The following is a 17,108-nucleotide window of genomic DNA, read 5'->3' as shown; positions in this document are numbered from 1 at the left end:
AACTAGCGGCTGAAAGTTGAAGTTATATGTAGGGATAACTCTTTGAAAAAAGATAACACAAATATATACAGTATATATATTCAATTACAAATCAGATTTGACTATGAAAATCCTTACTCGAAGACAGCCCTTTTGTTTTTGTTTATTAGCAAGCAAGCTACTTCCTGGTTTATAGTAGGTGAACAAGATGGCGGACGGTCCCCGTGATACTGCAAGTATAGTAACTCAACTTGCTTGCTTCTCACCAAAATGTACCGTATTTTTTGGACTATAAGTCGCAAAATTCATAATTAGGTAGAAAAAAACATATACATAAGTCGCACTAGAGTATAAGTTGCATTTTTTGCGGGTAGTTTATTTTACAAACTACCAAAAACGACATTACGTCCTCTTGGAAGGTAAGTTCTAACAATAAAAGAAAAGAGAATAGGCTTAATAGGTGTAAGATATGCTAACATAACATTTTTTTAAATAGATACACATCTATTTGCACCTACTTCACCAAAACAAATTCATAGTATGTGTTTGATCATACCTGGCAATAAACAATTTCTGATTTTGATTCTGATTCTAATGGTTATTCAGCTACATGAAAAATAAACATGAACAGAAAAGGTGTCCAGTGTTTATGTAACATAAACACTTTTTTCATTTATAAGTCGCTCTGGAGTATAAGTTGCAGGAACAGCCAACCTATGAAAAAAAGTGCGACTTATAGTCCGGAAAATACGGTAATCGCTTCTCATAGGCCCATGCCGCACTTTTTCTAGTACTCTTGGGGTGTTTTCCGTAATCCTGCTAAATGTACAAGTTGTACTATTTACTATAGTTTTACTATAGTAACATGATTGTTCTAAAATGAAAATTTTATAGTACTGTAAGCCTTTTTTGTGTCAACAATTCACTCAAAAATGCCAATTTTAGCACAAACCACATCCTGTCATATTTACACGAATGAGGTAGATATATTGTCAAAACAACAACGCCAATAAATCTCGTGTTGTCACCCTAAAACAGTGCTTCCCAAATAGTGGGGCGGGCTTTCATTTGAGTTCAAACCAACCAACATGCAGTTTGACTTTTGAAAGACACTTTATGCTTGCTATTTTTGTTGCATTTTCAATTTCAGTTTCAAGTTCAGTCATTATAGGACATATAAATGAATACATATCAGTTTTTCAAATTGGGGGGTGAATTTTCTGTCCCTTAGGGGGGGCATGACAGAGAATAATTGAGAAGCACTGCCCTAAGGGTCGACAAAGCCGTTCAATAGACAAATCAGGACAGATCATGTGACCTTCATGCATGTGGAGTTATTATGACTTACTTTACATGCCTGAAGACTCAAAATGTGTTATTATAAATTTGAAACATAGTGGTCAGAATATGAAGAGTTTAAAAAATAAAATAAAAGTAGAATCCAGTCAGGTATGGTCAGCATAGAAGACGTGTGACTACAAGCATAGTGATGATGCTGGAGAAGACGGGGCGTACGGCGACGGTCCCACTCGAGCAGTGTGCCGTGTTGCTGCCGATGCAAGCCGCGTACGCCATGACGTGTGGGATGTAGTTCTGCTCATGGACGCCGTGGAGCAGGTGAGCCAGCGGACCTTTCGCGAACACGGCCACGTCCTCGCCACCGTGTGTTTCGTAGTTCAGAGGAACAGCTGACTGGGCCTTGTAGTTGGCTTCCTCTGGAAGGGAGAACATCTAGGCTGTTATTTAGTTATTGGAATTTAAATCTTGTTGCACTATGCAGCGCCATCTGCTGGATCGGATTGGTCATTTGGTCCCGATTAGTTTTGTCCAATAATATATATTATTAGAAAAGTAGTATTCCTAATTAGTACCTACCATAGTTAACAGTGGAAACGTTCTCTCTTTCACCATTCACCACCTTGTAACCTGGTCCATTTCCATATGCGATGGCAGTGTAGGGCTTCTGGTCCACATCACTTACCTCGGGGGCTAAGCCTATGAAAGTAGACAAGGCGCTGTAATATCAAATAAATCCAGATAGTAGCAGGATATTTATTCAGTCAGTACAAGGTAGGTCAGAAAAGATGTACTCTATATCAAGTCCAAACTACAACTACAAGTTTTCCCCTTGAAAGTACTGCAGATCCCTGCTTTTTGAGGGGGTTACAGTTCAGCCAATGGCGAAATACCGCTTCCTCTGGTCTTCCTGCTCTTAAGACAGCGGACAGTAACCCAGAATCTCTTCGAAACTCGTTATGGCTTCCTTGAACTCCTCCCACATCCCAGTGGACACCACTTGGCAAGTCTGCTGCTTTCGGTCAAAAAGGCCCAATTCCTTCTTCAGCTTGATGCCATTCGACAGTTCTGACGGGCTGCTTCAACAACTCCTTTTCTGGCGGCCGCCCCCAGAAAACTCTCACTATGCCGTTGGGCCTGCCAGGTCAGAGTGCCGTTTTTGTCCCCCACCATTGGAGTCAACTCACCATCAAGTGGTCCTCTCTTGACACAAGTATCCAATACATATGACCGCAAGTTAAACGACACGACCACAAAGTTGATGATCAAACTGCGGTCCAGGATGTCTTGGTGCCAAGTGAACATATTGACACCCTTCTGCTTGAAGATGGCTTGAAGTTTGGTATGGACAATCTGTGACAGACACAGACGTCCAATAACAAAGCATTATTCGGGTTAATGAGGCTATTCTTCACAATCATGTCACTCCGAGTCTCACTTCTGCATTGCAGCAGAACAAGGGAATCCTCAGATGGGGAACCCTCCAGTACTTCCTCTAGAGGGGGTACTCCGAAAAAAAGCGCAAAATGTCAGGACCTGTCACCCCACCCGAAGAGTTCTCAACCTCGTGCACATTTAACATTCCTAGAGCTAGCAATCGGCAACCAAGCATTGAACTGCCAAAGTCCCTGGTTTTGGCTGCTACCCAACTCCTTTCGCCTCCTCCTGTTGGTGATGAGCCCACTGGAGTGTTCCCAGGCCTCGCTCCAGAGTCACTGGGGAAACTAGAGCCAACGTTGGCGCTCATCATTAGGGACTCCTGAGCTACTCTTTGTTTGGTCCCTGTAGAACTAGATTGTTGAATTTTTCTAATGACATTTGGAAGTATTGAAAATTATTTTCAAAATTCTGTCCATGTGTCACAAACTCACAGTAGACAAATGCAATCAACACCTACAGTCCTGGAACTTTTCCGACATACCTTGGAGAGTTCATGACCTACCGAAAATGCTGTTTCCTCTGTGCGTGTAACCTCCAAAGTTGAACACATGCGAATGGTCGGCAGTGACGATGGTCATTGTATCAAATACACTGGTCAGGAGACCCGCTCGGCCGATGGACCGATCCATTTCCACTGCATCGTACAGGGACAACTTGGCTTTGCCCTCGTGGTGTCCGTGGTCAATACGACCTCCTGAAGAACAAGCCGTCACGTGCAGTTTAGCCAACTTAGTAGTTTTGTAAAAAAGTGGAATAAACCCACCTTCTACCAGCAGATAAAATCCATTGGGGTTCCTCCTAAGGATCTTAATGGCCATGTCCACCATCTCTGTGAGTGACGGCTCGTTATCAGCGTTCCTCTCCAAGTCGTACATAAGATCCGCAGGCTCAAATAGACCTGGAAAAACAGAAATGAGATGTGGGACACAGGATGTGCTGCATTCCAAGCCTCTGGGCAGAAGAAAGTCAATGAAACTCACCCAGTAAGTAATTGACGCTGCTGGGGTTGAGTGATAAGAGCTGCGACTTGTTCCACACATAATGGCCTCTCTGGACATTTTGACATAATCACAGCAAAGAAGAAGAGCTGGTCAACAGGGAAAGGCGAAACGTGCTTTTGATAATAATCATGAATGAAGCTGAGAAAAAGAGTAGCTGCTATTTTTACTTTGTCCTTCATTTTGTCAACCCACTCCTGCACCAGGTTCCGGCCATCGTTCCGCGTGCCGTTGTATTTCCCTATGTCAGGGTACTCTACGTCGGGTGTGTTTTTGGGGTACATGTACTTCCTTCCTCCACCCATTATTACCTGAAAGGCCAAAATAAAGAGTTTTAATACCTGGTGGCAGAATAATTCCTGCCTATTGTTTTGCTGTGCTTCGGTCTGCAACAACATGAAACTAATATTACACATTCATTCATTCATGCTGGAGCCTATTTCAGCTGTCTTCGGACGAAAGGCGGGGTACACAGGGCACATATAGACAAACAACCATTCACACTCACATGCAAACTCCACACAGAGATGGCCGAGGGTGGGATTGAACTTGGGTCTCCTAGCTGTGAGGTCTGTGCGCTAACCACTCAACTGCCGTGCATTCATTCAACATTCATTCATTCATTTTCTACCGCTTTTCCTCACAAGGGTCGCGGGGGGAGGGGGCTGGAGCCTATCCCAGCTGTCTTCGGGCGAGAGGCGAGGTACACCCTGGACTGGTCGCCAGCCAATCACAGGGCACATATAGACAAACAACCATTCACACTCACATTCATACCTATGGACAATTTGGAGTCGCCAATTAACCTAGCATGTTTTTGGAATGTGGGAGGAAACCGGAGTACCCGGAGAAAACCCACGCATGCACGGGGAGAACATGTAAACTCCGCACAGAGATGCCAGAGGGTGGAATCGAACTAGGGTTTCTTAGCTGTGTGGCATGTGCGCTAACCACTCGCCCACCGTGCAGCCCCGAGAATTGAAAATTTGAAAAACATTGAAAAATGTTGAAAAACCCCATAAATACAAAAATTCTAGCATGTTTTTGGAATGTGGGAGGAAACTGGAGTACCCAGAGAAAACCCACGCAACATGCAAACTCCACAAAGAGGGTGGAATTGAACCCTGGTCTCCTAGCTGTGAGGTCTGCGCGCTGCTCCCACGACCGCCGTGCAGCCCCAATATTACACATAAACATAATAATTATATAAGATTATGCAAACAAAGGCACATATACAGAATAAGGAAATGAATAAAATACGAGGCTTATTACTGAGCCAACTGCACATATGAACACATACAGCATGAGATTATGCACTAAGTAAAAATGCACAGCATTATTATTATATAGCATTACATAAATCTCAGCATTCGGTGCTTATGTAGTCAAGCCATGTTTCTGATAATGAATGTGTTACGGCTATTTGCTCAAGGTCAAAGATCTCCTGTCTCCAAAAACAAGTCAACATGTTGTGATTAACCGAGAGTATGTCCTTGCACCTGATAAAGTTTTTAAAACTATGCTTCTGGCATGTCGAGGCACTTATGGCAGAGTCTTCCCCTCTGCAGATTAAATATGATAATATGATAATAATATTTGTCTATATGTGCCCTGTGATTGACTGGTGACCAGTCGGATGTATCTCCAGCATACCCACGACCCCAGTTAGGATAAGCGGCACAGAAAATGGGATGGATGGACGAATTTGTTCTTGAGTAGCTTATTTCTTCATTCCAATGGTGCTAACTGGAATTAGCGACTAATCCTAAGTGACGCTATTAACTCACGTCAATGTTTGGAATATTTTCAAACAATTGTCTGGCGATGTCTTTGCAGCCGCCCTGCAGTGCCTCCGCTGGCATCTCGTTGTCAGAGTACCAGTCTCTGTCCACGCAGTGGGCGTAAGCAGCGCTGGGCGTGGCGTGGTTGACGCGAGTCGTTGTCACTATTCCCACCGATTTCCCTGCAGAAAGCATAAATTTAAACTCTATGTTTTGTAGGACTTTTTCACTAGATAGTAACACAGTTGTTGGCTATGCAAGTAATAAATACAAAGCTGTCCTTTGTTGCAAAAAAAGTCACCATCTTGTGTGGTCTACCTGCATCCTTGGCCCACTTGAGGATGGAAGTGACCTCGTTGCCCTGGGTGGTGTTGCACTGGGATCGAACAGCGGCCGCGCTCACGCCCACTGTGCCCTCATTGGCCTTGACTCCACACAGATAGGCCGTGGCTGTGCCGGCGCTGTCGGCCACCTGCGCATTGGTGTTGTATGTCTGCACACATGAATTACAATTAAGGAGGTTGACTCTGGAACCGTGCACTGGCAAACCCCCTGATCCTCATCGGTCAGATGTTCCGGGTTGATGGTGATGATGATGGGTGAGATTGGGCCTGGTACCCTTTTCTAGTTGAAACCACTCGCCAAGATTTCTTCCAATTCTGACCGCTGAGATCTTTCTGAAGTACCACTACAATGGATTTAGACTATTCTACTGTAGTATCTTGTTAAAGCAGCTTGATAAGTTCCTTCTCAGGTTCCTCACCAGTATGCCATCAGGTCCAGGACCAGTACCACTTTGAGCAGAATGTTGCAACATGCTTGCGTCCTACCCGACTTCATTGGATGGTGAAGAAGCAATGCTATTTCATTTCTACTACTAGTCTTGATCATCCGATGCTTCTCTGCACAGACTACTACAATACAGCTGGAACACAGGGCTTACTAAAAGTACTTTTAAGACTTCCAAGATACTACTCTAGGATATATGAGTGTGTAGGACTTCTAGTTGAGCGCCAAATGATTTGGTAATCAATCACGTTTGGCAACATACGGCAGTCATGATGTGCTATATATATCACTATATTAACAGTTACTATGGTACCCATTATGTCATTGGATGCTCATATCACCTTGTACTTCAGTAAAGGACAAAAAAACAAAACAAAAAAAAAACTATATTAGGAAAGCAGGAAGTGAACAAATGTAACAGTTACTGATTGTAAAAGTACCAGATTTAATAAGCTTTGCTTCTTCCTACTCCTTTTGGACATGTGGAACTGTGAACTGATTATGTGATGCATTCAATTGTAATCTGATGCATGTTCAAATGAAATTAAACCATTACCATTAGCATTACCAAAAACATGCTAGGTTAATTGGCGACTCCAAATTGTCCATAGCTTTGAATGTGAGTGTGAATGGTTGTTTGTCTATATGTGCCCTGTGATTGGCTGGCTACCAGTCCAGGGTGTACCCCGCCTCACGCCCGAAGACAGCTGGGATAGGCTCCAGCACCCCCCGCGACCCTCGTGAGGAAGAAGCGGTAGAAAATGAACGAACGAACATTAGCATTAGCATTAGCATTAGCATTAGCATTAGCATTAGCATTAGCATTAGCATTAGCATTAGCATTAGCATTACCATTACCATTACCATTACCATTACCAACAAACACACGCGTTGTCTACTGTTGATTGCTTAGAACCAAACCCCCTCACCTTGGACAAAGCCACATAGGGGAACTTGTCCATCTCCAGCTGGGTTTCCTCCCCAGGTTGTCCGCTCAGCTGACCCTTCAGTATCCTGGCGGCTGTCACCGTGGGAATGCCCATGCCTTTGAAACCACAAACAGGTCAACCATTAGAAATACATTTGTTTTCCCTCAAGGGGGATTCAATACTATATACTATGTATATTCCAAATCTCCCACTCAGTGTCGTTACAAGGTAGCAAAACAGTTGCTTTTACCGGCAGTGAAAGTGTACTTGTGATTCACCCATTTTGGTGGAAAATTCATAAGAACAGGATGTGTTTGCGCCACTTTAACCACTGCTCTTTCCTTCCCTGTCCTGATTTTTGCAAGAGTTTGTATGACTAAACACAATGGTGCCCAGTGCAACCACCCGTCACTGCTTTCCCCCGGTGACTAATACTGTATGTCAGCGCCAAGACGCTGCCAGTTATTCTCCAACCATGCTAACGTGGCCATGCATGCGGCTCTGGACAGGAATGAGGAATGTCATGATACGGCACCGAGTCCAGGAGTGCCAGGGGCCCTGGGGGAGGACACAAGTTATTGTTTGACCGACGAGCGAGCGCCCTTGTTTTGTTTCCGACTGTTCATTCACCACGCGCGGCTGAGACCGACTTGAACTACAAGTGACCACAGTAAATATTTCAATACTTATATATTTTCTATGTTTTGATCAGACTAATACATGTGACTTACCATCGCCGAGGAACAGAATGAGGTTCTTTGCTCTGTTCAGGTTTAGCTGTTGCAGAGTCAGTGCATTCTGCAGGGTCCGCTGGGCCCACGATCTCCAGAAGTTTGGATCTTTTTCTTGTTCTTTGTATTAGGGATGAACATGGATGATGATTAAAAGTCAGGAAAACCAAACAACAAGTGTGTTTTGACCTATCTTTTGGCTATCTTGTCTCGGATTACAACATAAATATTAATATGATCCCCTGTCAGATGAAAAGCATGAATTTCCACATCTTGATATGAAGATTTGTTAAATTTCCTAAGGTTCTTGATGATGTCCCAAATACATAACATAACTGAATTTATTACAACAAAATGAAATCTAGTTTTATTAATGCCTACAACCTTAAATGCCTCAGAGTGGGTGATCAGGTGACTCACAAAGATCCCTTACCAGGAAACTTGGCTTGGCCCACACACGCCACAAACGGACAGCAGCAGCAGATGATGAGGAGCTCCTGCACTTTCAACTTCATGTTGTCGTCTGAGTGAGGGTGACTTGTCTCTGGATTTTGCTATGACGACGGTGAGGAAACTTGTCTGTGGGCGAGAAAATGGAATGGATGAAGCAATTATAATGACTGGTTCACGCCCCGTCTTCAGTGGGTGACAGCTACGTGCTTAGTGGATTTAAGAGCTGTAGGGTACACAATAAAAAGCCAAAAGAATATGTAATTGTAACATAATTAAGTCTATATATAAAAAGTTTGTCTTTTTACATTTAAATATTAAAGGGGACCTATTATACTCATTTTTCCACTCTTTGTATTGAGTTGTGGACTTCTGTAGAGCAGCTACACACAATAACACGCACAGAAAAGTTTTTACATTTTCCAGAATCTGCACCTATTCCAGCTGTATTTCCTTTCACATGTGCTTCCTGTCAAAAACGGTCTGTTTTGATTTATTCCACCCACGGTCCGCCTCTGGGCATGCCCACTTCGCTGTGATTGGTCACACACCCAAACTGCTTCCTAACTAGAACCATATAAGGACGTCTGTCCCTCTGTGACATCACAAAGGGGCAGTTTTACCACGCCTTTTGAAACCGAGCGTTTTGAGCCATCCCAAACTTCTTTCAGGGCTCACTTCCAAATCCGCAAACCTCATTATCTGAAACTTTGGCATCAATTAACAAAAGATTACAACATTCTAACTATATTTATAGGTCAAAAAAGTGGAAAAAGCATAATAGGTCCCCTTTAACATGATTAGTGTGTATCAAACTGGTAGCCCCATGCATTAATAGTAGATCTGTTATAGAACCCCTTCCATAGCTAAAAAAAATAGTATGTTTGTTATTAATTTTGTAAGTACAGTTGATTTACTTTTGCAGATGATGCAAAACTTTTATAAAAAATGGCAACTCCAAAGACAGTGAAGTCAACTTGGAAAAATAAATGCAGTTGCAACGGCAAAAGGGAATTAAAATTGTATAAACAACGGAGACCCTTGTTTGATCAATGGGATCAAATGGTACATAAAGATGCCTTCCTCCTTTTAAATGGATGAAAAAACATATTTATACCATATATATAATTTTTCTTTGTTTGCTTGCACTGATGAGTGTGATTACGGTAAGTCTTAAGTACTAATTCAACCTTTCTTACAACATCATGTCTAGGGATGGATGGATGGATGGTTGGTTGGAGCAGAGGGCCGTTTTGAATGTGCTGTGCAGTCAGGGGAGCCATCATGTAATCGTGAAAAAGTCAATAATAACTAACTAAATAAATATTTGTATTTCTCTATTGAACAGTTATAACTGTATTTCCTTAATTATTTGAATTGGTTTTCATTTTCTTAAGCAAAACATCACTTTTCCTGATCAAATACAGGCTAGAAAACGGAGACAAGGGTGATGAGCCTTTCCTCTCGGCTTACGAGGCCTGCGGTCTGACTGCAATGCACCGCGCACGGTCGATGTCACGTATTCATTTCTATTTGTCAGCCTTTTTTGTTTGCAGAAATACTTTTTAGACCATGGTTTCCTACAGCATAATGTCTTTAATTAAGTCTTACGTCGTTAATCTTGCTAATTGGACAATATAAAATGGAGAGGAATGTCACGGCCCACCTACACGAATGCCTTCTCTGAAGGTTTTGGCTATACAGTCGTTCCTCGCTACATCGAGGTTTAAGCACACTACCCTGTGTGCCTTACATACTGTATACCCCCCTGTACAACCCCTGAACCAGTGGTTCTCAGTTATTTTTTGTCATGTACCCCCCTCGAAGACAGAATTTTTTTCATGCGCTCCCTGAATTTAAATATTATTGAATATTATATTACCTGATCATATTTATTTTATATTTATTTATATTATATTTTACATTTATTTTATTTATTTTATTTATTTTATTTATTTTATTTATTTTATTTATTTTATTTATTTTATATTTTAATATTTTATATTTATCTGAACAAACCACTGTATTAGCACAAGCATCATTCAAGCAGACATTTTAATATCTTTTTTTTTATTTATACAAGGTTTTGTGTTATTCGTTTCAGCCTTTTCCTGTTACTTTATGCCTTTTTGCCGCATTTTTGCTAGGTTTTTAATTGCTTAAGATTAGTAAAATCAACCCACCTACGCACCAACTTTAAAAGCTCCATCAATCACTGTGTCCGTTTCATACATGGGTGTTGTCGGTGAACATATTACTCACGGCGAGTTTCACCAGTAAAGCTTCTTTTCTCTCCTATTAAATGAAGATAATTAAAAATAACACATTTTAGAACTGTAATCATAATACAGTGAAAACCGAGCTATTTCAGTATGTGGAATCAAACTATGGAATGGATTGAGTAAGGAAATCAAACAATGCACAACGATGAGCCAATTCAAGAAACAACACAAGCAGTTGATGTTTGCTAAATACAAGGATGAAGAGTCTTGAACCAGTCATGATGTGCTATATATATCACTATATTGACACTTACTATGGTACCCATTATGTCATTGGATGCTCATATCACCTCGTACTTCGGTATGTGATTAAAAAAAAGAATAATAAAATTAAAAAAAACTGAAACTATATTATGAAAGCAGGAAGTGAACAAATGTAACAGTTACTGATTGTAAAAGTACCAGATGGAGGGGTAGGATTTAATAAGCTTTGCTTCTTCCTACTCCTTTTCGACATATGGAACTGTGAACTGATTATGGGATGCACTCAATTGTAATCTGATGTTCAAATGCATGTCATATCATATCTCATACCAGCCATGCCTAGTGGCGCCAGCCAAAAAACTAAACAAAAAAACAAGCCATAGGCCACAAATGGCCCCAGGGCTGTACTTTGAACACTCTCAACCCTATAGCACATCGCCAGGGTGGGGCGTTCGACACATCAACTTTACACCCGTAAGAAACAGTACTCTGGTCGGCAAGTTCACAAGTCTGTATGTTTGAAGGCACCAAACCAGGAAACGGGAACAAAATATGAATCTGTAGAGCAACAAAGCATGCAAGTGTCTTCAAAATGCGTGCAGAGTACAAAAAAATGCACATTAATAATACACACAATTTGAGAAGCACCGTCCTGCAAGCTAACCTTGCAGTATAAATTCTGTTGTTCTTTTACGAATCGCTTATGGGCTTCCATGTGCCACATGTACCAATTTACAGCTCTATGGTTAGCATCACAATGTGCCACTTTGTTATTGTGGTGGCTTCACTAAAACATTTTAAAAATTGCAAAGGAAAAGCAAAACACTTGTGACGTTAAACATGATGAAGTCATATTCTGTGGAACTTTTGTGACATATTTTTTCCAAAACCTTGGCTTGAACTCTTGTCACTGTTAGACATACTCATCTTCCACTGTAATCTAAAAATAGCACTATATATTGAAACACAAACATTTTGCAATTCGTTAGCAACACAATAATCTAATCAACTGGGTGGGGCACTGCCCCTCAATTAAAATTGCCATTATTGCCTTGGCTTATACACTAACCGTGGTAAGTTTCAACACGGTCAAGTTGGTAAACAAACATAGAAACCGACAAACTGACATAGATTTGTGTCCCCTCACACTAAAAAACTTAAACATATTCTTACTGGGGCTCTCTTAGGCTTTACATCAGAAAAAAATCGTTCCAAGTCAGTCCAGCGGTCTCGCTGTGAGGGAAAGTGGTCACCTCAGGAGCTTTTCTAAGGTCTGCTTAGTCAGGCTTTCATCTACGATTATTCACACCCTCCCCCTTTCTTCCTTGGGCTTAGAGTCAAGGGTATTTTAATGGGATTGAGCTCCATAATGCCCGATAGTTTAAGGGCCAGGACAAAGCCGATTAACACCAAATGATTGACTGCACACATAAAAAAAAATGAACACTAAAGTTTTCTACTGGTGCATTTGCTAAAAAAATAAACATAATAAACATAGCAAGGTCCAAAAACCTGTGAACACATCACAACTATTTAATTGGACTCCAAAATGAAGTTATACTATGCCCCGTTTTTTTATTCATTCATTTTCTACTGCTTATCCTCACGAGGGTCACGGAGTCAATCACAGGGCACATATAGACAAACAACCATTCACACTCACATTCATACTTATGGATAATTTGGAGTCATCAATTTACCTAGCATGTTTTTGGAATGTGGGAGGAAACCGGAGTACCCAGAGAAAAGAACATGCAAACTCCACACAGAGATAGCCGAGGGTGGAATTGAACCCGGGTCTCCTAGCTGTGAGGTCTGCGCGCTAACCACACGTCCACCATGCAGCCCACACTCCATTTGGTGATAGCAAATCTAAACTAATAACAAAGTCCTGAACTGACCTACCATAAAAAATCCACCAGATCCGACCTCAGAAGGTACCTGGTCCACCCAGAGGCAGCGATCCAGCCAGCCTGCAAATGAAGAAGCAAAGTAGGGCCACCACGGCAACCAGCAGAAGAGCAGAAAGGGCCGTGGTCAAGATCAGGTGATAGCTGGTTTCGCTCATGGCGGCTCTAAACTTTCAACAACGTGTATAAAATCTCGCTGGAGCCAAGGTGGAGGACCATGCTCCAACATGAGCTGTTCTGTTCTGCTCATCCTGTTGAAGCTGATGTTGCTTCACACTGTTGGAATCTTGGATTAGGATTCGGGGCGCTCAGGCTAACGCTCAATTGACCTCCAAACTTGGTGTCAATTGAATGATGCTAAATGCTAAAACAAGCATACTCTTCACGAAGCTGTTTGTAGTCATTCTGTTGTTCTTGTCCATGTTGGCTGTCAGAAAGGAGCACTACATTATTTGGAAGTGAGCCCTGAAAGAAATTTGGCATGGCTCTGAAAGCTTGATTTCAGAGAGCTCTTTCTCACACTGGCTGTTTGTGACATCACAAGGAGCCAGGTTTCCTTATATGGACATACGCTACAGGCCAGATACTCTCTAGCACTGCCCTCTGCGAACAAAGTTCTGCTTTGTTCTGTTTATGGTTGTTAGCTATGGCTCCCGGGATTTTTTTTTTTTACGAGGCAAGCTCAGGCAGAAATGGTTGGAGTTGGTGATTCCCAGTAAGAAAAATATTTTCATCTGTCAACATTATTTCATATGTGACTTTTTTTTGTGAACATGAACATGAAATATCATATAAGCCAGGAAAGGCGCATTAATGTCGGAGACACAATGCCTGCACTCAGTACATGTGAATCTACGTTGCCACTCCTTGAGTTCATACACGGTAAAGTCAGAGGTCTCCAGAAGCTACTAACAAGTAGCTCTCCAAAGGCTTTAGTCATTTATTATCATCTCCAATACCCATAAAATCAGTGGGGTTCGGCAGTAGTATGAAAGTACTTGGGAGTATGACCAATCACCGTGAGTGATTGGGCTGTGAGTGTAATAAATTAAAACAGACCATTTTGGAAAGCCAAGGAAATACAGCTTAAATAGGTGCAGATTCTGGAAGATCTAAAAAGTTTTTTGTGCTGGTTATTGTGTGTAGCTGCTCTATAGGAGTCCACAACTCAATACAACGTGTATAATATGTCCACTTTAACACAGCACATCACAACCATAAATGAAACTGAAACAAAACTGGTTACCAAGGTCAACAAAGAGGCAGCGAAACGTGATGAGTCAGTTCATGTTAAATAAAGTTACTTAAAACTTGTGAAACAACAAGAACTTTAATATTTGACTCAAATAAAACCAGTTTCCTGTTATGTTCTTATCCCTCTATATTTCTTAACTTTACCCAAAAGGAGTATGACATTGTATTTGTATGTGTGATATGTAAAGTCTGGAATTAACCAAAATTTATAAACACAAAGTTCTGCTGTTTTTAAAAAATATACTGTTTGCAATGAGTGGAGTCTAAGAGCAATTACAGTGCAAGCCTCCTATAAAAATTGTGTCTGCAGAAACAATAATTCAACCATACAATGGTCTAAAAAAAACTGATGCAACGCTTCGAAGACTTTCAATGCAAATCTGTAGACCTCACATGAATAACTGTTCAAGATCCTGCAGAGAACGACCATGAATGAACGCAGAAAAATAAAAACAGTTCATTTTTCACAACTAAAACAAAAGTTGTAGTTCTACTTACTTGAACCATCAAACGTTGCACTCCAGTTTTTCACCTTAAAATGTTCCGCCTTTAGGTCGCTTTGGTTGTGTTTTAACACCGCAGAGGTTCGCTTGGGACTGCCGCGATTTGGTTTGGGGGGAATGAGCAGCATGGGAAAAAACACCCTTAGAAATAACGAGGTCCCTTTGCATGCAGTAAAGGGGATTACGTGGGATTATGGCGCCCCCTGTTGGACGACTGGCGCATAAGGCACTCAATGGTCAGCACTTTATTATTGTGGTTGTAGTTTGCACAATACTTTTATTGACATGTATGCGTGCACCGATTACATACTAAAATAACTTACACGAGGACACATAATGTTTACTTTAGTCACACGTTTGAGTAGATTATTACGTTGAATAGTACATTGAATATTTTAATAGCGGCTCAATAACACAAAGTAAGAAGACAACAAGATGCAGACCCCGGAAATAGGACACTGACACTATCTTTTGCAGGGCTATACATAAGCATGTAAACACAGTGCGAACAGCTCAATGGGTCTTTGTTTACTTCTTCTCCAGACAGCCTAAAGCATGCTCTAACCTACTCCCCTCTAGCCCACAATATAAACAGGAGCTCAGAACCACACCCAAAACGCAACCGTCACTACAATATATGTTGCAGTATTTTGCAAGCAATTGTATACTTTGGCCATTGTTCGCTTGAGCTTCTGTACGTTTAAATAAAGATATTTTGTACTTTAAATTGCCTATTTAAAAAATAAAAATACAAATTAAATCACGTGTGGTGTATCTAACACGTTTGGATTATAGTTTAGAAGCAATATTTATTTTTAAAATGATCTACAATATATTTGGTATGATTTCAGGAAAGCACGTGGATGCGACAGCGGAAGAACACTTCCGGAATGACGTGGCCTATCTTGTTATGTGAGGCGCTAGGGTGTCTTTGGTTGTTTAGCAGGGGGCTGTCTCTTGCCTCCCCCAGCCCTCAGCCACAAAACACGCCAGTGGACCATTTGACAGCACGGTGAGTACACCACTGTTGTTTTTCTTAACCTTTTTTCCCAGAAATGTACAGTATACCACCCAGAAACCACAGGGATTTCAACTTCCGGGAGGAGCGAACGTGAAAATATAGTTGAATTACGGTTGTTCATCTCTCTTTCTGACTTTTTCCATTAATAGTGCACGTTTGTAAACATCTGTATTACTTGTCTTGTAATTACAAGTAAAGCCACGTTGTAATAACTTAAATATGCTTCAATGTGTTACGAGGAACAAAATCTCTGCATGAGATTTTCTCATTTAAGAGCACTGATTCTCAAGCTGTGGTACCAGTACCAGTGGTGGTACACGGGCTCCTCCTAGTGGTAATCAGGGATGGTAAGGGTTTAGGACGAAATTATACTTTCATACTGAAAGTCTGTCACATTTGGGTAGTTCAGTTCTTGTCAAATGGTGGGGCGCTCTGTGAGGGAGGGACTTTCTGTTGTAATGTATTTGCATACTTGAAAAATACACAAGCCTCCAGCTGGATGGCATCACTGCTTTAATGTATCAGCGGGCAGACCAGAAGTATAGTTGGCCCCTGAGTCTACCACAAAGCATATATAAAACTAGGGGTGTCAATCAACGTTACAGATACTATACCGTTGAGTATCATCCGATATCGATTTCAATCTGATCCGATATAGCACAAATCATATACATCAGTTTACTACTTATTTTGGAGTGCTGTGGAACGTAGAAAAGGCTTGATCAAGTGAGAATACTAATACTAATACTAATACTAATACTAATACTAATACTAATACTAATACTAACACTAATACTAATACTAGTCAGCAACTCGACTGGTTCTTTTGTTGTTCTGCTCCAAGGATCAGCCAATGTTTACATTTGTAACATGGTGGACTAAGTACAAATCACTCCTACAAAGTTAGCCCCGATATCAGGGCGGTGTGACTCTGTGTTCCTGCATGTGGCTATCTAGTGACATAAAGGAGGCGAATGGAACCGTTGGGCCAATCAATACTCAGCCAACCTCATCCTGTTGACATGAGTCCTTGTTTGATAAGAAACGGCCGTGTGTGTTGACAGAAGGATGTGTATCTACAGTATGATGTCTGTTCAAAGTTGTCATGTTTGTCTTTTCCGAAGAAGTGCTGGAGCGGATTTGGAATGGACTGTTTGTATTGGAATGCTACAATTCCATTCATTCATTCTCTACCGCTTATCCTCACGAGGGTCTCGAGGGGTGCTGGAGCCTATCCCAGCTGTCTTTGGGCGAGAGGCAGGGTACACCCTGGACTGGTCGCCAGCCAATCACAGGGCACATATAGACAAACAACCATTCACACTCACATTCATACCTATGGACAATTTGGAGTCGCCAATTAACCTAGCGTGTGGGAAGAAACGGGAGTACCCGGAGAAAACCCACACATGTGTGGTTTTGAGAACATTTGAGAACATGCAAACTCCACATAGAGATATGTGAGGTCTGCGTGCTAACCACTCGACCGCCGTGCAGCCGAGCACTACAATTTGAGATTTAAAATTAGGTCGGCGTAATAA

The 17,108-nt window shown here is 41.5% G+C and overlaps 1 protein-coding gene across 3 annotated transcripts; it reads right to left on the bottom strand.

The window, feature by feature from the left end:
- Nucleotides 1-126: 126 nt before the first annotated feature.
- On the bottom strand, nucleotides 127-14,668 carry LOC131106298 (alkaline phosphatase). 3 transcript variants are annotated; one of them, XM_058055221.2, is made up of 13 exons: nucleotides 14,542-14,655; nucleotides 12,785-12,852; nucleotides 8,377-8,522; nucleotides 7,944-8,063; nucleotides 7,213-7,328; nucleotides 5,813-5,987; nucleotides 5,501-5,676; nucleotides 3,884-4,024; nucleotides 3,696-3,765; nucleotides 3,479-3,613; nucleotides 3,218-3,409; nucleotides 1,855-1,974; nucleotides 127-1,694 (listed from the first exon to the last, which is right to left on the bottom strand). In XM_058055221.2, exons 3-13 carry the CDS (start codon nucleotides 8,456-8,458, stop codon nucleotides 1,435-1,437), a joined length of 1,587 nt encoding a protein of 528 aa, XP_057911204.2. In that variant the 5' UTR covers nucleotides 8,459-8,522; nucleotides 12,785-12,852; nucleotides 14,542-14,655; the 3' UTR covers nucleotides 127-1,434. The 3 variants fall into 3 exon arrangements, with proteins under 3 accessions (XP_057911204.2, XP_057911205.2, XP_078654850.1); XM_058055222.2 differs by lacking the exon at nucleotides 12,785-12,852 and having other exon boundaries at nucleotides 14,542-14,668; XM_078798724.1 differs by lacking the exon at nucleotides 14,542-14,655 and having other exon boundaries at nucleotides 12,785-13,190.
- Nucleotides 14,669-17,108: the final 2,440 nt, after the last annotated feature.

Source organism: Doryrhamphus excisus, linkage group LG18 (assembly GCF_037039965.1).
Source record: "Doryrhamphus excisus strain RoL-2023G ecotype Guam linkage group LG18, RoL_Dexc_Guam_v1.1, whole genome shotgun sequence".
Lineage (NCBI taxonomy): Eukaryota > Metazoa > Chordata > Actinopteri > Syngnathiformes > Syngnathidae > Doryrhamphus > Doryrhamphus excisus.
The sequence above is the reverse complement of the archived record's forward strand: the minus strand, read 5'-3'. Positions and strand labels throughout refer to the sequence as shown.

Coding starts and splice junctions, on each gene's coding strand:
- LOC131106298 (XM_058055222.2), bottom strand. CDS start 8,458: ATGAAGTTGAAAGTGCAGGAGCTCCTCATCATCTGCTGCTGCTGTCCG. Junction 4,025..5,500: donor AAAATATTCCAAACATTGAC/GTGAGTTAATAG, acceptor TTGGCCTTTCAG/GTAATAATGGGTGGAGGAAG. Junction 1,695..1,854: donor CGTTTCCACTGTTAACTATG/GTAGGTACTAAT, acceptor TCTCCCTTCCAG/AGGAAGCCAACTACAAGGCC.